The sequence below is a fragment of the Cucurbita pepo genome, chromosome 19, assembly GCF_057944985.1.
Source record: "Cucurbita pepo subsp. pepo isolate OVF chromosome 19, ASM5794498v1, whole genome shotgun sequence".
NCBI classification, from domain to species: Eukaryota; Viridiplantae; Streptophyta; class Magnoliopsida; order Cucurbitales; family Cucurbitaceae; genus Cucurbita; species Cucurbita pepo.
Genome location: NC_141816.1, coordinates 386,219 through 409,985, shown reverse-complemented (window position 1 = coordinate 409,985; position 23,767 = coordinate 386,219). Strand labels below are relative to the sequence as shown.

At 34.0% G+C, this 23,767-nt stretch overlaps 2 protein-coding genes across 5 annotated transcripts; both read right to left on the bottom strand.

The window, feature by feature from the left end:
- Nucleotides 1-14: 14 nt before the first annotated feature.
- Nucleotides 15-10,057, bottom strand: LOC111782088 (uncharacterized). Its single transcript, XM_023662872.2, has 8 exons — nt 9,886-10,057; nt 8,885-9,013; nt 8,138-8,243; nt 6,230-6,412; nt 1,742-2,206; nt 1,467-1,553; nt 1,320-1,384; nt 15-570 (listed from the first exon to the last, which is right to left on the bottom strand). The coding sequence occupies exons 2-7, from the start codon at nt 8,930-8,932 to the stop codon at nt 1,323-1,325; spliced, it is 951 nt and encodes a 316-aa protein (XP_023518640.1). The 5' UTR covers nt 8,933-9,013; nt 9,886-10,057; the 3' UTR covers nt 15-570; nt 1,320-1,322.
- Nucleotides 10,058-11,128: 1,071 nt separating this feature from the next.
- Nucleotides 11,129-13,361, bottom strand: LOC111781821 (two-component response regulator ARR8). Of its 4 annotated transcripts, XM_087120004.1 has the most exons (6): nt 13,024-13,159; nt 12,791-12,930; nt 12,602-12,679; nt 12,264-12,334; nt 11,908-12,098; nt 11,129-11,862 (listed from the first exon to the last, which is right to left on the bottom strand). In XM_087120004.1, exons 1-6 carry the CDS (start codon nt 13,145-13,147, stop codon nt 11,615-11,617), a joined length of 852 nt encoding a protein of 283 aa, XP_086976130.1. In that variant the 5' UTR covers nt 13,148-13,159; the 3' UTR covers nt 11,129-11,614. The 4 variants fall into 4 exon arrangements, with proteins under 4 accessions (XP_086976130.1, XP_023518303.2, XP_086976128.1 ...); XM_023662535.2 differs by having other exon boundaries at nt 11,129-12,098; nt 13,024-13,361; XM_087120002.1 differs by having other exon boundaries at nt 11,129-12,098; nt 12,602-12,683; nt 12,801-12,930; nt 13,024-13,157.
- Between the last annotated feature and the right edge of the window lie 10,406 nt (nt 13,362-23,767).

The following is a 23,767-nucleotide window of genomic DNA, read 5'->3' as shown; positions in this document are numbered from 1 at the left end:
AACTAGAGACAATATAACGACCCAAGCCTACTGCTAGTAGATATTGTCTTCAATGTACAGTCAAAAGCCAAAAGTTAAAAGCCAACAAGCTTTATGTATCACTCTTACAATCTACACTCAACACAATAATCAGATCATTACAATAATCACTTCCAATACCGCAATCATCAATCAAAACATCAAAACATCAAAACATCAAACATCAACGGTTAGTTTTAGAGACTTTAATCACTTGAAAGCTACAAGGTTTTCAGAATCACTGAGAGTAATCAATCAGGAGCCTGTGTTCTCAAGGAAAATTCCTTACCCGCCGATGTCAGTGAAACGGGCGGGCGCATATATGATCAGTAAGTTTCAGATTCAAGAAGCTTCTCCAGCCCTACAACGCAATGTACAATCATCTGTGCAAGTATAGCAACAAAATGATGATATACGATGCATCTCTATTATCAGGTTGCAGCAAACCCATGTGCCTTTATCATATACAACTGCTTAAAAGTTCATCACTAAGCAGCTGGAAAGCTCCAAATGTCTGTGAAGATGCATTACATAATATACATTTCTCCTGCACTGCAACAAAGAAAAGAAAATCATGTTAATTGACATGATTATACAGATTAATATTTCCACCATTTCATGAAGCCAAGCATTCTAATTCACATCTCATTTCCTAAAATCCTATAGCTGGAAACTCGTATATTGTTGGTATATGTAAAGACTGCTTGGTATGTCGGTCACGAATTCTCCTTCTATGCTCTATTGTTTACAGCAGGTTGTCCATCTTAAACTTGCTTGGTACATCCTACATTTACCTGGGTATATTGATGAAAACGAATCGTTCAAGATCGAAAGTCAATCCCAGATTTTTTTTTTTTTTTTTTTTTTTTTTTGGTGCTAGTGTACTGTTCCCATCTTCATGGTTAAAAATTCTTCGTTAACTGGAGCAGATTCAATAGCAAGGATATTCACCCAGCTGCTCAAGCAGCCGATTCTATTATGGGCATGAATGTGCAACCTACAGACTCGCAAGTTTTTTTCCTCTACTTCCCACCGTGGCAGCCTAACTATAAAGCGTAAACATGATGTCTTTTTTTCCCAAACTTTTAAATAACACAGTTTCTCAATGAAAAACTTCAGTAGACCCACAAGGAAGCCTATTCTTGTAAAAAATAATAGGATTCCAAACAAAAGTGCTTTCATGATTTCATCACATTGGAGAATCAATGGGCAGCCCCCACAATTTCAGTGGACCAACTTTGAAAGAACGGTCAAAGAAAAGCATACATTTAAAATGATCGATTAAGCACGAGATAACTTACCAGCTAATTGTGTCTGAACTCTTCGTAACTCAAGCTTTTCGATACACTGTCCAACCCTTTACCATCTTTAAATACGAAGAAATTTTAAGTCAATAACCATCTGTTGAATATTACAAGCAACGATCAACGGATATAGAAAATCATTACCAAGACGGTCTCCATTCTCACAAGTATCAAGGATGTTATCAGCTTCTGTTGGTAAAAAAGGACATCTGCCATAGCTCTCTAGTATATCTGAAGTTCAAAGTAATGTTGTTAAGACCCATAATACATCTATATGGTCCTGGTCCACTCACTCTCCCTCGGGAAAAAGTTCTGAATTCATTTATTTAGAAATCTTCTCGAACATCTCTTAGAACTGAAAATTAAGAGACTAATTCATTCTAAATTAAACTGACATAGGAAATGAGAAAAAAAAGTACCTGAACCCTGAGAAAAGTCTGCTGTCAGATCTGAGAGACTAAAATTCCTGGTAATTTGATTAATGAACCCAAATGAAGAGGGATCCGGATCGAGTAGCGATTCGTTGAAGGATGGTGTGTTGGAATCAACACTAGCAAAAGATGCAACTGATGCATTACCAATTGATTGACGTGCATCAAGGACGTTGCCCTCTGTTCCGAACATGTAAGGAGAACTGTTTGAATATCCAGTTTCTACTTTGATCATCCCTCCATTCATTCCTTGAAACAGACCCATATTTGAGCTCTGTGGTGCAGCATCGTTCCTGGCATGAGAAGACATGTCCACGGCAGTGTGCATGGATGAGTGTACAGGTTGGGTACCATTAGAATATGCATTGCCTAAGCTGACACCAACAGGGTTGTCTATGTCATCTTGTTTCAGAGCAGGTCCTGTATGCTCTGGTGCGTAGCAACTCTGGGGTACTGTTCAAACAAGGTACATTGAATTGACAAACTCCAAATAACAGTTGAGGAATGAAAACCTCACAAGATCATCGATATATAAAAATGGTTATAGATCCCGTGGAATAGAAAATCTGCATCAGTATGAATCACATATTGACAACGTGGGGTACTTGATAGATAATAATTTCATGAAGCATTTTGTAAGACGCATAGAATAAACTCTAACATCACAAGATTACTTTCCACTTTCCACCTTCTTGTAACAGCCCACCCACCGCTAGCAGATATTATCCTCTTTGGGTTTTCCTTTTCAGGCTTACCCTCAAGGTTTTTAAAACGCGTCTGCTAAAGAAAAGTTTCCACACCCTTATAAAGAATGCTTTGTTCCCCTCTCCAACCGATGTAGGATCTCACAATTCACCCACTTCGAGGCCCAACGTTCTGGCACTCGTTTACCTTTTCAATCGATGTGGGATCTCACAATCCACCCCTTCTCGAGGTCCAACATCCTCACTGGCACGCCGCACGGCGTCCACCCCCCTTCGGGATCACCATTCTCGCTGGCACACCGCCCAGTGTTTGGCTCTGATACCATTTATAACAGCCTAAGCTCACCGCTAGCAAATATTGTTCTCTATGGGCCTTCCCTTTCTAGTTTCTCCTTAAGGTTTTTAAAACGTGTCTGCTAGGGAGAGGTTTCCACACCCTTATAAATAATGTTTTGTTCCCCTCTCCAATCGATATGAGATCTCACAATCCACCCCCCCTTTGGGACTCTGATACCATTTATAACAGCCTAAGCTCACTGCTAGCAAATATTGCCCTCTTTGGGTTTTTCCTTTCAAGTTTCCCCTTAAGGTTTTTAAAACGCGTCTGCTAGGGAGAGGTTTCCACACCCTTAAAGTTTCCCCTTAAGGTTTTTAAAACGCGTCTGCTAGGGAGAGTTTCCACACCCTTATAGAGAATGTTTCATTCCCCTCTCCAACCGATATGGGATCTCACAATTCACCCCCTTTGAGACCCATCGTCCTTGCTGGCACTCGCTCCTCTCTCCAATCTCCAATTGATTTGGGATTCTATTTGAATCTCCAAAATAGAAACTACAATATTATCGAAACCAATACCTTGTGAATAAAAGATCTTCCACCTTTAGAACTAATTTAGAGAGAGAAAAATATGTTATTCTAGTATCTTTTTTTGTTGTTGATAATGAAAAACCATTCAGTAACATCAATAGTTCATGAGTGAATCTGATGATACCTTTTTTCTGAATCGGGAATCAAGTTCATTAAGGAAAAAGGTTTTTGAATATCAAGAACTATAATACGTAACAATTAAAGTTGAAGTGACTGAATCAATGCTGATCCAGAAATTATAGAAAGTGGCTTTGTAAATAAAACACTAACAATATATTCGTCAATCCACAATGAAAATTCTAAATCAATTAAGTATTCAATGATTGATATGCATGAATCATGGATGCTCAACTATCTGTCCTCGGAGCCTATTTGCCTTTTCTTTTTCCATAAATATCGAAAACATTTGTTAAATAAATGAAATGAGAATTTAAGGCAAGACACGCTAGAGAGACCGAAGGTAGTTCTCTGTGCACCCCTTCGCCTCAGGACCTACACCCGAGGCTCCTGTCTCCGACATCAGGGGCTCCAAAAGAATGGATTGATTAAGGTGACAGAATGTTTTTAAGAGACGTGAAGACAAAAGATTACTGAGAGAGTTTACGAGGTGGTCTTTCTAGAAATGTTAAACAAAAGTTTTTCCCTCGACTCCAGTCCTCCATTTTATCTCTGTGAATCAAGGAGAAAGGGGGAATTCTGAGATAAATCATATTCTTGTAAACCCTACTATTCTTTAAGAAAAAAAATGATCATAAATCAGAGTTTCTTCCTTTGTTTAGGAGAGAAGCTGCTTTATCCGGATCGAAAAAAACATATTTGTATCCTGTATTTTATCCATTTAAATATGTTGGGCTAAGTTAGGTGATGCAATGGAACTGAATCACTTAAAGAACTGGCATTGGGGTTTGAAAGCAGAAGTAAGGAAATTCAAAGCAAGGAATGGAGTCTAAGGTTCAGGATTAAATGAATTTACTCAATGTACTCTCTTGTAAGTTGGAAATGCTTTTAGCGCGTATTCAAAGTTTCGGAGGTTTTTGGTTTCACGTTTTCCTTTGGACTTTATCTTCTTATGTAGTTTCAGATACAACTTGTACAAGCGCTCAGGAAGAAAGGCATTGAGGACAGGACTAATCCCGGATAGGGAAAGAAACCATTCATTCCGGGACATATTCAAAATTTTAAAAAAAATGAACTGACTTATTAGATATAAAATTGAAATTTACGTCTCATGAGTTTCTCAACTTTAAATTTTATGTTGAGTAAGCCTGTGAATTTTAAAAAATGTCAACTAGGTCAAAGACCGATTGGACGTCAAATTGAAAATAAAGGAACCTATTTCTCACATTTTTTAAAGTTTAAGAACCTATTTGACACAAAGGTGAAACACTTTTTAATGTACATAGACCAACCAAATAGACACAATCCTAAAATTTCAAAGCCTAAACTTGAAATTTAAGCTAATAATAATAAAATCCCTCCAATTTGGACAAACCAATGATTAAACATAATTACAGGAACTCCCATCAGGAGAGCCCTGACTATATGAAACAAAAGGACGTTTATCCCAACTAAATTGCAATCCTTTTCCGATAATTGTAAAATCCTCCTATTTCTCTCTTCCCAAATTATCCAAACTCGCAAAATGCATTACACAGAATCCAGCTTTACTGACAGCTCATGTTCGGGCATGAAGTCAACAGGTATGCTCGGGCATGAAGTCCAATAATACATATTCATTTGGCTTCCTTTGTGATAAGGATTATAATGTTCTAAATGTTCCAACTAGACCTATTACACGATCCAAGGCCAAGAAGATTCAACAAACATTCATTCTTCATCTACAAATTTGGATAGGCTCGGTTCAACCTTCATTTCATGTGTTACAAACTGATTCAATTGAGGAAGGATCATTTGAGCTTCAGAAGTAAATATTTGCACAATTGAAGTGAAGAATGAGGTTTGATTGATAATTTATTTGCAAACTTTATTTTATTATTTTAATTCCATTTAATTCCATAACTTCTTGTAGTGGGCAAAAGGGTGGGAAATTACTTGTAAGAATGGTTATAACATATTTTAGTGGACATTTGAAGGGCAGTGGGGAGTAACTTACCAATCATGGCCACTAACTTCGTTTAGTAGCCATTCGAAGAGTTGAGAGTTCCTTTGTGGAGAGACTATAAATACCCACAAATTAGTATGTAAAACGCAAATTTTTTATGAATCTCAAGTTGAGACTTTCAGCCTTAGAAATTTGAACATTATCTTTGTCATTTCTAAATTTCAAGCAATTCTTGTGGTAGATTGCATCCGAGGCGTTAGCCTTGATCAAGTTCGATTGTGGAGTGACTCAATTTAGAACAAGGTTCCAAATCTTGCTTCTAGATGGTAATTTAATTCTAGCCTTATCTCTTGGTTGATCCAAATTTTGTATAAGAAGGTGTTAGTTTCTTTGATTCAAGGGTTCTTACTTCAACAAAAGCTTGGATCGTTGAGCTGAGGATTAGGATTGCCTTATCACTTAGTGTTGCTCAGAAACAAACGAGACGTGGCTTGGATTAATATTAAGAAAATTCCTTCATTTTAATGCCAAGATGGTACTCACTAGGCTCAATTCCAAGAAAGAAAACCGACGTTTCAGCACAAGGTAGAAAGCATCGGGGTTTGAACGGAAAGTGTCTTTGCATAAAATTTCCATGAGGCAACTCTTCCTCTTTCAAGATGTCTCACTAATTGTGAAATTAAGAAACAATGAAGGAGACATACTTAGGCATGTAATAACATACATAATATAATTATCCTCAGTCACAAAAGAGCAAAAGAGCTACGCTAACATCCAATATATAACAATCCAACGAGTAAGAAATGAAGATGAAGCTCCCAACAAGGAGGAAAGCAGTCTTACTTGGTTGGACGTGGGATCCATTAGAACTAGATAACGCAGTCACAGCACATGGATGTATCTGGTGCATCATTCTCGCTTGCTGTTCAAGCAATCGGTTGAATTCAATAATCTGGCTTTTCACCATCAGTCTCAGATAATATGCATTAAAGAATTCCTGATTCTCCTCTTCAAGCTTCTGCCAAACTGGAAGACGAGCAATGCAAAAGGTTTTGACAACAATTGAAGAAGTAAACACAAAAGGATGGACTAAAACTGTTCACAACCTTACATGTATGCTTTGTTGTGTCCACTTATCAACCATGGGTCTCAAATTTACTAATTTTTCCTTTTCAATCCACCTAAAATCATCCTTTCATTGACAATATACCAAGTGTTGGGAGCATTTATTTAAGATCTTTACCTTTTCTCGAGTGTTGGATAAAGGCTCTAAAGACAATATCGAACAAATGTGAATGGGAGTGAAGTTGGAAACAAAAGCAAGGCATTAAAAGCTACTCCAAAAGAGCATTTGGTTTGAAAAAAACCTAGGAATCTTCAATGAAAAATTGCTTGAATGGTTTGAAAGATGTTACATTGTGAAACAACCATCTTTATTAACCAACAGGCATCTTCAAACATGCCTTAGAGACTTAGAGCACAACCATTCAATATAAAGACATTGAAAAGGAAAATTTTTGAGCTTCAACACGGCAAGAACCAAAACTTAAAATCAAATCTCCATGAGGCCTTTTGGGTGCACCCAAAAGCAAAGCCGTGGACAGTTTCATACCATTGTGGAGATATGTGGAGGTTTCAATTGTCCTTAAAAATACTTATCTCTCGCAGTTTCCTAGCTATTAACCTAGGCAATACATATGACATATAGGTTGTTTTCTCTTCGTGCAACAGCCCAAGCCCACCACTAACAGATATTGTTCGCTTTGGGCCGTTATGTATCATCATCAGCCTCACAGTTTTAAAACACGTCTTTTAGAGTTACACAACAGAACCGATACTCATCCAAATATTGTCCTCTTTGGGCTTTCCCTTCTGGGCTTCCTCTCAAGGTTTTTGGGCTTGTCCTGATGGGTCTCCCCATTACACATCTCCTAGGAAGAGGTTTCCATATCCTTATAAGAAATGTTTCATTCCTCGCTTCAACCCATGTGGGATCTAACCCATTAGCTTAAACTTTTAGGTCTAAAGGTAGTTTTAACATGGTATTCTAGTCATTCCTAAAGCTCGGCCGTGTCAACGAATTCCTTAGGTACCAACAATGAAATAGTGAGCTTGAACAGACTGGCAGTGTGTAACCGTCCAAACCCACCGCTAGCAGATATTGTTCTCTTTGGGCTTTTCCTTCCTAGCTTCCCCTCAAGATTTTAAAATGTGTCAGCCAGGAAGAGGTTTCCACACCCCTTAAAAAGAATGCTTCGTTCCCTTTCCAACCGATGTGGGATCTCACACAGTGTGATTCAGAGAAGAGGAATTGGCATGGATAAGAGCCAATTCTGAGTGTAGTGGAAATAGTCAAGAAATAGAATGGTCTATTACACGAGTAACAAGAGCTTATCAACAAGAAGGAATTTATCTTTTGAAGATTAAAATAAAATAAAATAAATCCAATAATCCATTCAATAGAATGTTGATTGAATGCTCGACCACTCAGATACTCACATGACTTGATCGATGATTATTTGAACAAGATAATGAGTATACAAGTAAGAACAACTATGTCCCAAAAGCAAAGTCACGAATGCCTACAAGTGACCAAAACTATGATAAATATCATAAATCTACCAAAACTATGATAAATATCATAAATCTACCAAAACTATGATAAACATCATAAATCTATCACCCACAGATTAAACAAGTAAACAAGGGACCATTAATATGTATGGAAATAAAAATTTGATACATGATTACCATGCTCTGTGAAACTAGGGTCAATTTTTTCGTGATTCAAAAGTGTTTCCACAACTTCTTTTCGGTTCATATCAAGCTGAAGGCATCGCTCTATAAGACTTCGCACCTAAAATAAAAACATAAATAGCTGGATGAGATTAGTCACCTTAAAATATAAACATAAGCACGACATTTTTCGTTCTAAGCTATTTCACTTCTCTAATATTTTTTTCTCATGTTCATGAAACAATATTCTTTTAGATAAAATAAAGATCCAATTCTCTAGTTTTCCAACAAATGTGAGAGTTTCGGGATGTCCATTACGTCACTGATAGACACGGACAACTTGCCTAGAAAGATTATTCAAGCTTCACAACATACATGGCTGACAAAACGTTTCAGCGTAATTTCAACTTTGAGTGGCTAAATGTAGCATAGATTGGCATGTACAGGCACAAATATCTCATATGACAACACCAACAACACGATCCCGAAAGGAAATTAAGGAATTTGTTTCATTAGCCTATAAAGTCAATTCATCTAACCTCACAAGTTCCTCAAGATCATGGCCAAACTATTTATGATGGTCTAGAACTTCTCTGTCATCTATTTCTACAACTAATATTCAGTTATCTAGCTTTTGAGCATCAGTTTCTTTTCATCCAATTCCCTGGGATCTATTGGGTTGAAAAAGAGACAAGGAATAATGAGCAATTTAGAACGAATGTGCGGGTCATGAAGTGTCTGTAAGTTCAAAAACCAGCTTACCAGTTGAATATCTTGACGTGAGACCCGTCTAGCAGTTCCGGTTGACATGTTTCCAAATCCAGTGCATAAGAATTGAATTGTTCAATCAACTGGCAGATCGTATTCGCCTCAAATATTCCACCCTCGCATCTAGTAAACAACCATAAACAACTAAGAATCTTACGCCAAATGAATGAGAAGTAGATCGATACATACATCAAAAGCAGTCAAGAAAGCCTTATTTATGCAGGAAACTTTAGTATTTCAACCCTTTTACGAAATTCGTGTTTCCTAATGACGGGGAAAACCATTAAAATTTCCAATTTTTGAGCCCTCTATTTAGTTTATTAAGGAACACAAGAAAAGTCACAATTTACAAAATTGGGCAACAGAAATTGATAGTAGCAACTAGCATAAACTTTGAAGTATACTCACAGTACAACTTTACATGAAGAAGTCACATTTAAATCACAACAATTGATACTGATGTAGTTTATAAGAATTAAAAATTAGTGATGTAGTTTAAATCACAAAATGCTAAGCAGCATTTTATTAAACAAATAAAGATCCCAATCCCAAACAGATATCCAATTTAAAAAAATCAAAACAAGTAGCAAGAAATAGCGGCAACAAGGTGATGTCAGAACTGCTCAAACACAAATTATACCCTAATCTTAACATTTAATGTCACAATCAGCCCTCGACACCACTCCAGCTAACAATTCAACACCAATCACAGCCAACAAAAAGCCATTACAAGCTACAGTTCCCACGCAAGAACACGAACAGAAAGATCGCCCGAGGAGGAGCCAATTTCATCCAAGCCCAATTCACACAAACGGGATAAAATCCAGAACAGAACGAAACCCTAACAAAAACGCACCATTGGAAAGCTTAATTATGTCTTTATTATCTCTCAGCACCCTCGAAGGCATAAAATATGCAGACAATCAAAATTCAAGGGATCGAAAACGCCAAAAAGAAAAAGAGTAGAGACAACAAGCAAAATTCATCGAAGTTACCAGTTAGTAGGTTGATTCCAAGAGAAGTGGAGATCTTCACAGCAAAAAAATGGGAATATTTATCATCCTAGAGAGAGAAAGAGGTGAAAAGCAGGAATTTTCGCTTTACATTGTGGAAGAGAAGAGGGCGAGCTAAAGGAGCACTGTGCGATCAACAACTGTGTAAGAATTTTCCCGGCTTCCGGGTATTTATAGCAGTGGTAATTTTGTAATTTTTGGCAAACTGTATTTTTTTAGTTATCGGTTTTTATTGGAATTAATTTGGAAAATGTGAGAATAGTGCCACGTGGGCAGTTGATGAAGGTTCTATGGGGCCCACAAAGGCCGGATCAAATTGGTATTGGTACCATTATCTTCCTTCTCCACCGGTTGATATGATTCCATAAAGTTTTAATTTTTTTTTAACTGTGCCACGTGTCTTCCTATAAATCAAAATTTACCTCTAAATTTAAATCAATTTTTATTAAATTAGTAAATTTATAGATTTTTTTTTTTTTTTGTTTAAATTACTTGATTAATTCACAAAAATTGAATAAAATGTAAAAATACAATCGTGACTTGGTAGGTATGAATAGTGGTTCACTTTCATATACACCGACCCTTCTAAAAGATTCATAGCAAGAAGGGAATGCAAATAAATAATATATAATAATTTATTTTCCTTTCGTTTCATATCTACATGAATCAGGCACATTTACAAGGTCTTACAGTTATACATATTTTCTTTTGGGGACATTTCTATGATTCGCAAATCGTTCGAACCATTATAATAACATCATAGCATATAGCGTCTATAGTAAGCTCACAAACCTTTATTGCATCTACAGTAAGCTCGAAGACCTTTATTGCAGTATGATTGGTTATAAACTTGTTCTTAAGTTCTCCCTATTCTTACTATTTCTTGATGATGTTTACTCATGTGTACTGTAAAAACGCTTAAATCGAGTTAAATTTAAGTAGATGAATTCTTAAATACTAATTTCAAAACTGAAACAATGAAGATTTGGCGAAAGTAATAATAATAACATTGAAGTAAAATAAAATTAGGAGAAAAATATAGTTGAAAGAAGTTGGGCTAGTTTCCAAAGGCCCAAAAAACAAATTAAAACCCAACAATTTAAGTGAAATAATACTTTTATAAAAATTATCATGTGAAATAAAAAAATACATTAATTATTTGTGATTAATAATTTATATAAAAAAAAAACAATACTAAATTTGTAACATGATAAAGAACATAATGTATAGAACTCAAAACTTTTATTAACGACAAAGTTACAAGCAAGAATTAGAATATTAAAATGCTACAACAAAATATCTTAGAATTAGTAATCGTCTTGCTATATGAATCGAGAGACACATAACCTGACCCGATGATACTCGTATACAAGAGCGCGAAGTAGCTAACCCGTCAGATGCTAGCAGCCCTACACAGTTCTTCCCATCAGATGAGAAGATCATAAGCTTTTGTAAACTGGAATGAATGAGGTTAAGAAACAAGAATGAAATCTTTGTCTTTTAATTTTTGTTATGATTTTGATTAGGTTGACAAAATTGGGAAGGGAATATTTCCATGAGAGATATGTATACAGGAAAACCATTCTGATCTCTACATTCCTACTGAGAGCCTGTATTAACCAGCATCATCAGGATGGGAAGAAGGAGATAAAAATCAAATCAAATCAAATGTAAAAGAAAGAAAAGGAAAGGAAAGATTTCCCATTATTCACTACACCATGGTTGTAATACCATTGTATCTAGGCCTTGTTCTATCTGGTGAAAGTCCATCTTCCATTGCCTTCCTCTTGTTGTTGTTGTTCGATTGTTGCGGCGGTGTTGGCGGGAGCAATTGCAACTGTTCTTGCTCCTGTTGCGGCGTTGGTAACACTGGTACTGATTGCAATCGATCTTGATCTTGATCTTGCAGCGGTGTTGGCACCTGCTGCGATTGCAATTGTTCTTGTTGTTCGTGTTGTTCATGTTGTTGTTCATGTTGTTGTTCATGTTGTTGTTCATGTTGTTGTTCATGTTGTTGTTCATGATGTTGTTGCTCTGGTGCTTGGGGTTGGCTTCCTGAATCAGGCTCATCTTCCTCTGTTCTTTCTGGTTTGTCACATTTGAGTTTGGTTTTCAACATGTGGGGTTTAAGCCTGTTGACGTCCGAAAGTCGGACCGGTTTCAAGAAGAACTCTTCTGCTCCTTCTTCTAAACATCTGTTTCCAATCATCAAAATTGATCCTTCAATCAGATTCAAACCTCAACAACAACACTCATAAAACCAGAATCTCAGAATTTCAACCAAATCTACTCTTCAAGACACACTTGCATCATCATCATCATCATCATCATATTTCTTTCTTTTTTTGTTCTGTTCTTACCTATTGATTCTTGCAGGTACATTCTCAGATGACATAATCACAACAGGTATGTTTCTCAGAGCCTTGGACCCCTGCAAACCCAGAGGAAATCCTTCAGAAACACTTCCTAGATTTAGTCTGTTTGACTGGAAACTAATTTGTAATAATTCCATATGTAGTTCATTGGATATAATGTTACCAAAAACCAAAGGAAATCTCAAAATCTATGATACAACAAGGACCCAGATTGGAAACATTCTACTTTTGGCATCAGAAAAGGGAAATTTCTCCTCAGAGGCATTTTAACAAACACTTGGTGTGCAGTACAAAAACAGAAATGGTACTATGAGGCAAAATACCTTGATCTTCTTCAACAAATCATAGCCAGTCATCCCAGGCATACAGTAATCAGTAATAACAAGATTCACATCCACTTCCTGAAGAAACCCACAACAGAAAAGTGAACAAACAAGAACCCCAAAACAAATTGAAAGGAAATCCAAAACATTTAGAAAAAACCAGATCAAAACCCAAAACAGAAAACAAACCTGATGATGATGATGATGATGATGGTGGTGGTGGTGGTGGTGGTGGTGGTGGTGGTTAGGAGAAACATAGGGAATCGAGTTATTTCCAGGATCATACCTCAAAAACTCCAAAGCCTTACTCCCAGAATCAACCGTAGTTACTGCCAAAGAAGAAGGAACACAAAATCAATTCATAAAAACCCCCAAAATCCGAAAAGAACTCACAAACGATTCGATTCATCCAGTCCACATACCTTGAAAAGAGGAGGTTTTAAGGAGACGCTCAATCAATTTCCGATCGATGACGCTGTCATCAACAGCAAGAACATGGAATTTGGAGTCGGAAACCGTGCCCATTGCAGCAACAGAAGATCCCATAGCAGAGAAAAAGAAGGGGATTTTTGAGAGAAATGGAAGCGGAGGAGTCGATTTAGGTGGGGTTTTGAAAGAGAAGAATGTGGGAGAAGAGATGAATAGCTTTGTACTGCAAACAAAGACCCACCAAAATCCACATCCCACAAAGCAAGATCCGACCAGATTTCCTCACCAAATCTCCCAATATTTTCCCAACATCATATACTTTCACAAAATAAAAAAACCCATTTTTCCTTATAATAAGGTAGGAAAAATCACCCCATGTTTAATTTTTTTTTATAATTATTTTTGGGTATGAGTTGGATATTAGGTCGTAACAATTAAAAAAAAAAAAACATTTCTTTCCGACATAAACGACCTGAAAACCTGAAGTGAATATTTGAATATCCAACCAAGAAAAGGATAAGATGTCTTAAACGTCGAACAGTTCCATAGTTAAAAGATTCAAATTCTTAATAATAAAATCGAATCTATTATAGGCAAAAGCGTGTAGGTCTTTTATTTAATGAGTTGTAAATTTGAATTTTGCATTATATTTTTACGATGATAAATAATATTAATTAATTTAAAAAATAAAAAGATTTTTCTTTGTTTCTTTTTTTGAGTATAAGATTTGATGGGATTTATTTACACAAAAAAGGGTTGGCATTGACATTGGAAGGGAATATAAATTTATAAAGATGGAAATTTCCTTTTCTTTTATTTATTTAATTATTTTATTTTATTTTATTTTATTTTATTTTATTTTATTGGATCAAAGTATAAAGTTATGAAATGAAAAGGAAATGAAGGGAAAGAGAGAGGGGAGAGTGTGGGCCACCCCAAATCCTCTAAAGAGATACAGTTGATGTCAGAAATTAATTTCTTTTTCTTTTTTTTTTAATCAACAAAAAAAATAATAATAAATTAAATAAGTCGAAATAATAGAAATTAGACAAGTAGATAATATGGTCATGTCAGAAATGTTATCGTTACTGTAACTATTATCCGTAAAAAAAAATTACCACAATGGGGTAAGAAAAAAAGTGGAAGGAAATTTCAATTGATTCTCTTTTTTGAAAGATATGCTTTAGATGAATGTCTTTGTCAAAAAGTAATTTGAATGAGTTGAAATTATAGTGGGTTTTATTTTATTTTTTTTACTTATTTATTTTCTTTTATGATTAAATGAAAATGTTGACTTTTTATTCATTATTATTTGAAAAACAATGTCTCGACTTCTAGAACTTGACCCGAGTCAACTAAATTCGATGGACGGTTTAAAATTCATTTCGGGATTATTTAGCTTATAGAATAATTATTGACAATTCTATGATTTTTCTAAAAATAAAATAGATATTTTTGAAAATTAAAAAAAAAAAAGTGAGGTAATAAAAAAAATTAATATTTGAAAACATAAAAATAGCAAATAAAAGAAATAAAGAATAAAACATAAATGTGTATCCTTTGACAGATTTTATATGGACCACTAAGATTTTATATTAAATTTTTTCAACTACAATATTGATATTAATGTCATTAATGAAAATTTTGAATTATTTGCCTTTATGAATTAAATCTAATAATGCTAACATTTAATTTTTCTTTAAGTTTTAACCTATACTTATCTTCATTTTTTAAATTTTAAAACTTTATATTTATTTTTTCATTAATCATATATACATATATTCATGTAAATATCTATATACATTTAACATAAAATTTAGCTATTCAAATAGAAAATTTAAAATATAAGAATTAAATATAAAGAAAATGGAAGTTTTTTTTAAAAAAAAATAAATTTTAACTTTTACCTTTTTAATTATTAAATTTTTATTTTAAAAAAGCTAGTTAAATTATAAAAAAAAATGAGAAAAATGTTTAATAAATTTCAATTTTATTATAATAGGTCATTGACCTATTCAATATCTATATATATTTTAAGTAATAGATCCACCCAAAATTAAAAATTAAATATTTAAGATTACATTAAATATACTAAATTAACTGTATTTTTTTTTAATTTAAAAATGTCAAGAATCAATTAAATAAAAATGAAAATTTAAGATATTTTAAATTTTATTTTGAAAATGTATAATATATATATATATATATATACTCACACTTTAAATATTGATAGAATAATATATATTTTTTAATGGATAGAAAATAGTTTAATAAACTTTTTTTATTCCTGACATATTCAAACATATCTGTAAAATAAAATAATTAGTATATTTGACTATGCAATTCATTATTATTTTTCTTTAAATAACTATTATCGAAAATTATTTTAATGTATTTAATTACTTCCAACCATTATTAGTCATTTTATTTTTAATAATTAATAATAATATTTGGAAATTTATTATTATTTTACATTTGAATCGTGATATGTCAAAATTATGGCTTCTTTTTTTTATTATAAAATTGTAAAATAAGCTTTAATTTTTTTTTTTTTTTAAATATAAATATTTATTTATTTTTTTAAAAAAATAAAGTTAAAAGGGTCTCTTGTTTGGGCCCCACTCACCCCATTCTGTTGCATTTTTTTCTGAACGTGATGGCTGATCTCCTACTGCTCCCCTCCATGGACCACCGTGCCCTTTAACCCTTTTATTTTCTCCTTTTTCATTTTCTTTTTTAATTACAAATTTTTAAAATTTTAAAATATTTATCGAGTAAAAATGAGATATATGAAATTGAAACCATATTCAGATAAGACGGATCGTGAGAATATCAAATTATGGTTAAGTAAGGCCAAGAAAAATTCATAGTTATTATCTATATCAACAGAATTTGTCAATCCATGGTTATACCGTAAATTTATAGAGGTTGTAGCAGTAAACCAGTCTCCTATGATAAAATAGGTATCAGATCCCACATCAGTTGAAGAGGGGAACAAACCATTGTTTATAAGGGCGTGGAAACCTCGGATTAGCACACATGTTTTAAAATCGTTAGGAGAAAGCTGGAAAAGAAAGCCCAAAAAGGACAATATCTGCTAGAGGTGGACTTGGACAGTTACAAATGGTATTAGAGTTAGACACTAGGAGATGTGCCAACGAGAACGTTAAGCCCCGAAGGGGGGTGGATACCGAACGGTGTGCCAGCAAGGACACTGGGTTCCGAATGGGGGTGGATTGTGAGATCCCAAATCGATTGAAGAGGGGAACCTACGCGATGTACTAGCAAGGATGCTGAGTCCCGAATGGGGGTGGATTGTGAGATCTCATATCGATTGGAGAGGGGAACGAAGCTTTTTTATAAGGGTGTGGAAGTCTTCCCCTAGCAAACGTTTTAAAACCTTCTGGGGAAACCTAAAAGGAAAAGCCCAAAGAAAACAATATGATCGAGTAGTGGGCTTAAGCTTTTACAATAGGCACAAGAAAATAGCAATAGACCAGACCAACTAACAAAAACGAAACCGTCTCTTCATAACCATTCATCCACAATATTGAATAAATCGTCTTCGTCTCTAGTAAATTTACCAACAATTATTTTCATTGTGACTCTCCTATTCAACTCACGAGAAATAAAAATACATACCGTCCGAAACAGAAAAACAAAACCTGTATCGAGCAGCAGAAGGATAATTTAGGTACGAATTTTGAAATTGAAATAGTCGGAAATCTTGGAGAAGATCCCAAGATCACAACCCTACAATTGTAAGATTGTAATAGGCTTTGTCCACCTCTTAGGGAACCTTTGCACATGTTCTACTTTCATTCTTTCATCATCACCTTTGTCCCTACCATTCTCTTCCCTACTCATCAGTATTATTCCATTCATACGATGGTTCGGGGTGCATTCATACGATGGTTCGGGGTGGCTCGCACCCTAGGTGGTGCACCTGAGCCAGAATGGGCTAAGTTGTTGTAGCTAGTTGAGCGTTAAATTTCTAATATGAACTTAAATTCCGTTACTTTTAGAATTTTAACGAAAGAGTGACCATTTGAAAAAGCTCGCTTTTTTATAATGTAAATTTGAGAAGTTTTAGTGGGGAGAATAGGCCACGTAAGACCCAACCACATGGGGTCTGCCACAGACAATATTGAAAGGCATAGTACCCATTGGCTTTGGCTTTTTAGCAAACATAATATGGTCCCAATTTTTTCCTTGTCTTAGGGCTTTCTCTTTCATACATGGTCCCCTTTTCTCTCTCTCTCTACCCTTTTTTCATCTGAACCCACATATAAGGTCATTCTCTGCATGTATATGAGATGATCTATTAGGGTCGTGCCCTAACGTTACGGGACTACATGTTGCGGTTACACCCTGCATGTATGACATGATTTATTGAGTTCGTGTCGTATAGGATATGAACTCCCCTCCCCCATCATTAAAATGATGCGAGTAAGATTCAAAGTTGAACGAATTAGGAGGTTGATGTCAAGTGTTACAGTCGCACTCATGCAGCAACTAGAAAGCGGTTGTGCGACACTTGTTCTAACCTAGTGAACAAGTCAGCCGTAAGAAATTTGGATTCGCGGACAGTATCCGCGTATGTTCGAGTCTCGAGTCACGTTTGCGAGAAATGTTTTAAAAAACGTGAGCGATGAAATACATTTGAAAACAACGGCTGAAATAACATATAACTAAGGGTATGAAGAATTGACGACTAGTCGCATCCCCTATAATACATTTTGGGGCATGTTACCCGTATAATAAAATTTTAATGACTATCAAACTAAAAGTCGTATAATAACAAAATAAATATAAAGTCAAATCATAATTTTTTTAAAATTTTATCGGTCGTTAAAATATCGAAAAAGCTAATATTTTCGCACCTATTGAAAGGATAAGTTGGGTAGTTGTTGACATTTTTATTGTATTTTAATTTTTAAAAATTAAATATATTCATAAATGTAAAGCCCTACCTAATTAGCTTGTTGAACCAACTCCATCAATAAACAAAAATTAATTATTTATTATAAATATTATTATGTAACGTCTCATGTCTAGGATTCAAAATTTGGGGTGGAACGAAATATTCCTTATAAGAGTGTAGAAACCTCTCTTTGACATATGTGTTTTAAAATCATGAGGTTGACAACAATATATAACGAGCTAAAACGGACAATATCTACTAGCGGTGGACTTTGATTGTTACAAATGATATCAGAGTCAATCACGGGATGGTGCAAGACACTGGTAAAAGTAGGGCTAGACTCTTTCTATAGTAGATTGAACCAAAGCAGACAATATTTACAAGCGGTGGACTTGAGGTGTTACAAATAGTATTAGAGCCAATCACTGAACAGTGCGAGACACTTTCCATAATAGATGTGTTTTAAAACCGTGAGGTTAACAACAATACATAATGAGCTAAAACGGACAATATCTACTAGCGGTGGATTTTGACTGTTACAAATGTTATCAGAGTCAGTCACTAGATGGTGCAAGACACTGGTAAAAGTAGGGCTAGACTCTTTCTATAGTAGATTGGATCAAATCAGACAATATTTACAAGCAGTAGGCTTGAGGTGTACAAATGGTATCAGAGCTAGTCACCGAACAGTGCAAGACACTGGTCAAAGTAGATGTGTTTTAAAACCGTGAGACTGATGACAATACATGATGGGCTATTATTTTGAGCTCGGAGCTTCAAACTTCTCACACCCATTTGTTATACTGAAAAAAAAAAAAGAAAAAGAGTTGACAAACAGAATTACGCTCGTGTTAACATTGTAATATAAAAATGAGGAAGAGTTTAGTGACCGAGAATTCTCGTGCTTCCTCATATATTGAAGGGTTGTAATATAAGATGGCTTAAAATGAGGTGTTTAAAAGTAGAGGGCAAATTAAATGCATCTAATTAAACAAAGTTTATAAATGTAGTGACAACTAAGTATAGGGTTGTGAATGATTATTCCATTATTATCCAAATCTGAAAATGAATAAAATAATAATAATAATAAAAAAAAAAGTATTAATAAAAGGGACAAGTTGATGAAATGTTATATAAATAATTGGTAAATATTCCCAAAAGATCTGAATGCCAAATCATATCTTATGGAAACTATATAATATACAATAATTAATTCAACCCTCTTCCTTCCCTTAATCAACCTTATAATTGGTTGCACCTGCACAGCTACACCCATTATTAGGCCTTTCTAATATTTACTTTTTTTTTTTTTAAATAAATATATATATATGTATTTATTTATCTATTTTAATATTGGTTCTTAATTTTTGGTATTTTCTCCAATTTCATCTTCTTTAATAAAATATTTGAGTTTTTAGTTAAATTTTAAAAATAAAACCTAATTTTTAATTTTAAAAATTTTGTTTGATTTTTAAAAACATATATAAATATGTCAAAATAATATTTATATGGTATATTTTATTTTAGATCGATATATTTTTTTAAAAATAGATAAATATATATATATATATATATATATATATATATATATATATATATATATATATATTCTAATATTGATTTTTAATTTTTTTGGGTATTTTCTCGAATTTCATCTTATTTAATAAAATATTTGAATTTTTAGTTAAATTTTAAAAATAAAACCTAATTTTTAATTTTAAAAATTTTGTTTGATTTTTAAAAACATATATAAATATGTCAAAATAATATTTATATGGTATTTTATTTTAGTCTCGATATATTTTTTTAAAAATAGATAAATAAATAAATAAAAATATATATATATATATATATATTATAATATTGATTTTTAATTTTTTTGGGTATTTTCTCGAATTTCATCTTATTTAATAAAATATTTGAATTTTTAGTTAAATTTCAACAATAAAACCTAATTTTTAATTTTCAAAATTTTGTATGATTTTTAAAAACATATATAAATAACCGATAACAAAATACGTAAAAATAATATTTATATGGTCTATATATTTTTTAAAAAATAGATAGATAAATAAATAAATAAATATATATATATTTTTTAATATTGGTTCTTAATTTTTGGTATTTTTCCGAATTTCATTTTCTTTAATAAAACATTTGAATTTTTAATTAAATTTCAAAATGAAACTTAATTTTTAATTTTTAAAAATATATATAAATAGCGGATAATAAACTTTTTTTTTTTTTTTTGGTATATTGTTTAAAGTTTGAAAAGTACAATTATCTGAAAAATAAAAAAATAAAAATAATAAAAAAAAAGGTAGACTTTTTTTGGTCTTAATTATTGTAAACCAAAGTGTGAATTTTGAATACCGTTATTTCTTTAATTATAGAAAAAGGGCAAGTTTTGTTTAAATAATTATTTTATAACTATTTCAACTCAAAAAATTAATAAATTAATTATTAAATTGCATTTATTTAACTATAAACATAAACCTTCACCCTCTTATTTATTATTTTCTATTTATTGAGTCAAAACATAGGGTATTTTCAATTTGATTATTTAAATTATGTTTTCAATTTCTATAGTAAGTTGATCGTTGACGTTAGAATATTTCTTTGGCCCCTCTTTTGAAATACGCTACTTCATAAAAAATTGAACAAATGAGCCTTACCGTGTGTGAGATTCCACATCGATTGGAGAGGAGAACGAAACATTCTTTATAAGAGTGTGGAAACCTCTCCCTAATAGACGTGTTTTAAAACTGTGAGGCTAATGACGATACATAACGGGTCAAAGCAGACAATATCTACAATAGTGGGCTTGGGCTGTTACAAGTGGTATCAAAATCAGTCACTGAGCTGTGTGTCAACGAGGATTCTAAGCCTTAAAAGAGAGTGGATTGTGAGATTATATATTGTTTGGAGACAGGAACAAGTGCCATCGAGGACGTTGGGCCTCGAAGGAAGGTGAATTATGAGATTCTACGTCGATTGGAGAGAGAAACAAGTACCAACGAGAACGTTGAGCTATGAAAAAGGTGAATTATGAGATTCCATATCGGTTGAGGAGAACAACGAAACATTTTTTACCCGAGTAAAACCAACGTTTGGGAAGCCATCAAATTACCAAAAGAAAAAGGTTGTAATGATAAGATAAGGTTAAAGTAAAAAAAAAAAAAAAAAAAAGGGGTTGAATTCTTGGGATTGGAGGCAATCTTTCATTGTAAATTGTAATTATTGGTAATTTAAGAGTTTGAGAGAGAAAGATTAGTGCAAGAGTTAATGCTGATTTTAGGGGAAAGATGTTCCCATCATTCTCTTAACCCTACGTGGAAGGGGAAAATCAATCATTTTACTTCACCTTAATCACCATCTTCATCCCGAGTATTATATCGTTAGGACACGACCTTAGTAAAATTCGATACCTGCGTAAAATTACTCTAGATGTGTGCTTTCATTATGTAGGACACGAACAGTGAGGCCCCACATTGGTTGAAGAGGGAAACGAATCATTCCTTACAAGGGCGTGGAAACTTCTCTCTAGTAGACGCGTTTCAAAACCCTGAGGCTGACGGTGATACATAACGGACTAAAGCAAACAACATTTACTAGCAGTGGGTTTGGACTTTTACAAATGATATTCGAGCTAGACACCGAGCGATGAGTCAACATCCTCCCAAAGAGGGTAGATTGTGAGATCCGACCTTGGTTGGAGAGGGGAACAAAGTATTACTTACAAGGGTGTGGAAACCTCTCCCTAACCGACGCGTTTTAGAACCGTGAGACTGAAGTGAGCAATATATGCTAACAGTGGGTTTGGGCTATTACACGATCCTAATGGAATCACACCATATACATGTAAAGAGTGACGAACCATGTGAGTTCATATCACGTAAGGCATGACCCCATGGCTACCAACTTTGGTATAGGTATACGGACCCTGTCAGTCTAGATAATTCACTTATAGTGATTAGTAAGCGTCTCTAGTAGTTTCCATGCAATACAATAATCACAAGTACGAGGGGAGCGACCTTGCAGCTACCAACTAGACAAATTCACTGCTAAAAAATAGTTGGGGACCCGTTAATAGTCCTCGTACACAACATCGTGATCGAACAACAAGGACACTATTTTATATATTATACATAACCTAAAAGGATAAGGGTGATTTCAAGTGTCCTTTGGGAACCCTAATGGGTCACCCAAAAGACCTCCCCATACCAAATGGACTGAAATCACAAGAGATTTGTTTTCAATATTCTAATTACTTGTAGGTTCATGAATACATTTTTTTAATCAAAATCATATGTTATATATAATTGTTGAAGGCCATGTGATCAAATCAATCCATTTAATATCATTACGAAGGGTTTGTTAACCTTGCATCACGTCACCGACACATGTCATAATTCCAACACGATGTTTAATGTTTGGTATTGAACAAGTCAAGTTTAATGACTTGAAATTTTTCGCCCCGAGCTTGCTAGGACCATAGTGAGAATATCTGCACGTTGCTCTATGGTATAGATGAATTCCACAACGATGTGTACATGTCTAAGCTTGAGCACACCAATGGCTCGCATCCCTCAACACACGAGCACGCGTTGTTTCGTAATTTATTTTTATTTGAATTAAATAAGTTTTGGGTGCCAATTAAATTGGAGAATTTAGAGATTTGTTTGTGAGTTTATAATAATTATAAGCTTAAAGCTTTTGTGTACTAAGATTCCATCTATTTTAACAGCAAAAGGTAAGAAACAAAGTGTGGTTCAAAATTAAAGAACAAACACATGGAATAGAATAAAATAAAACCCTCAAATTATAGAGAATTAGCATCTCTCTATTTGGGCCAGGCCCATTCTTAAATTTTCCTCCTTATGGGCCTTGTTCGGCGTGCCCGAATGTCGGGCAAACTAGAGGTGTCCATTTTACCTGCGGTATCTGCCCGGAATGGACAAAAAATGTGAGTTGATTATCAAGAGTAATATTTTCAACCACAAACTCAAAAAGAAAAATGAAAATAATAATGAAAAGCACAAAGAACTCAACAGAACAAATGCACGCGATCTCAAAGATGAGCGAGATGATGGAAAAGATGGACCGGGATACAACAATCATCCTTCTAGTGATGAAGCTACCTTGGATGAGGGAGGGTTCGAGTACGACTACCCACGAGAGACTTAAGAACAAACCTTCTATTTTTTCACAATTGTCCCTACTTCGAATGAGGTGTAGGTGACCTCATATCTAAAGGGAAGCATAGGTCGAACAAACCTTCTATTTTTTCACAATTGTCCCTACTTCGAATGAGGTGTAGGTGACCTCATATCTAAAGGGAAGCATAGGTCGAACAAACCTTCTATTTTTTCACAATTGTCCCTACTTCGAATGAGGTGTAGGTGACCTCATATCTAAAGGGAAGCATAGGTCGAACAAACCTTCTATTTTTTCACAATTGTCCCTACTTCGAATGAGGTGTAGGTGACCTCATATCTAAAGGGAAGCATAGGTCGAACAAACCTTCTATTTTTTCACAATTGTCCCTACTTCGAATGAGGTGTAGGTGACCTCATATCTAAAGGGAAGCATAGGTCGGAAGCTAGTTCGACGTTGACCTCACTATTTTTATTGAGGAACAAACATATTGCCGTCAACTTCACGGTTTTAAAACACATCTACTAGGGAGAGGTTCCGCACTTTTATAAGGAATGTTTCGTTTCCTCTCTAAACAATATGAAATCTCACATTTAGACACAAGGATCAAAACTAAAAAGATAGAAAATAACTGAGGCCGAACAAAGGTTTTCTCA

Excerpts from the sequence above, each read along its gene's own strand:
- LOC111781821 (XM_023662535.2), bottom strand. The coding sequence starts at position 13,147 with ATGGGATCTTCTGTTGCTGCAATGGGCACGGTTTCCGACTCCAAATTC. Across the intron at positions 12,931-13,023 it reads TAAAACCTCCTCTTTTCAAG|TAACTACGGTTGATTCTGGG; the intron begins GTATGTGGACTG and ends CTTCTTTGGCAG. Across the intron at positions 12,335-12,601 it reads ATTTGTTGAAGAAGATCAAG|GGGTCCAAGGCTCTGAGAAA; the intron begins GTATTTTGCCTC and ends CTGGGTTTGCAG.
- LOC111782088 (XM_023662872.2), bottom strand. The coding sequence starts at position 8,932 with ATGTCAACCGGAACTGCTAGACGGGTCTCACGTCAAGATATTCAACTG. Across the intron at positions 8,244-8,884 it reads CACGTCAAGATATTCAACTG|GTGCGAAGTCTTATAGAGCG; the intron begins GTAAGCTGGTTT and ends TTTTTATTTTAG. Across the intron at positions 2,207-6,229 it reads TGGATCCCACGTCCAACCAA|TACCCCAGAGTTGCTACGCA; the intron begins GTAAGACTGCTT and ends TTGTTTGAACAG.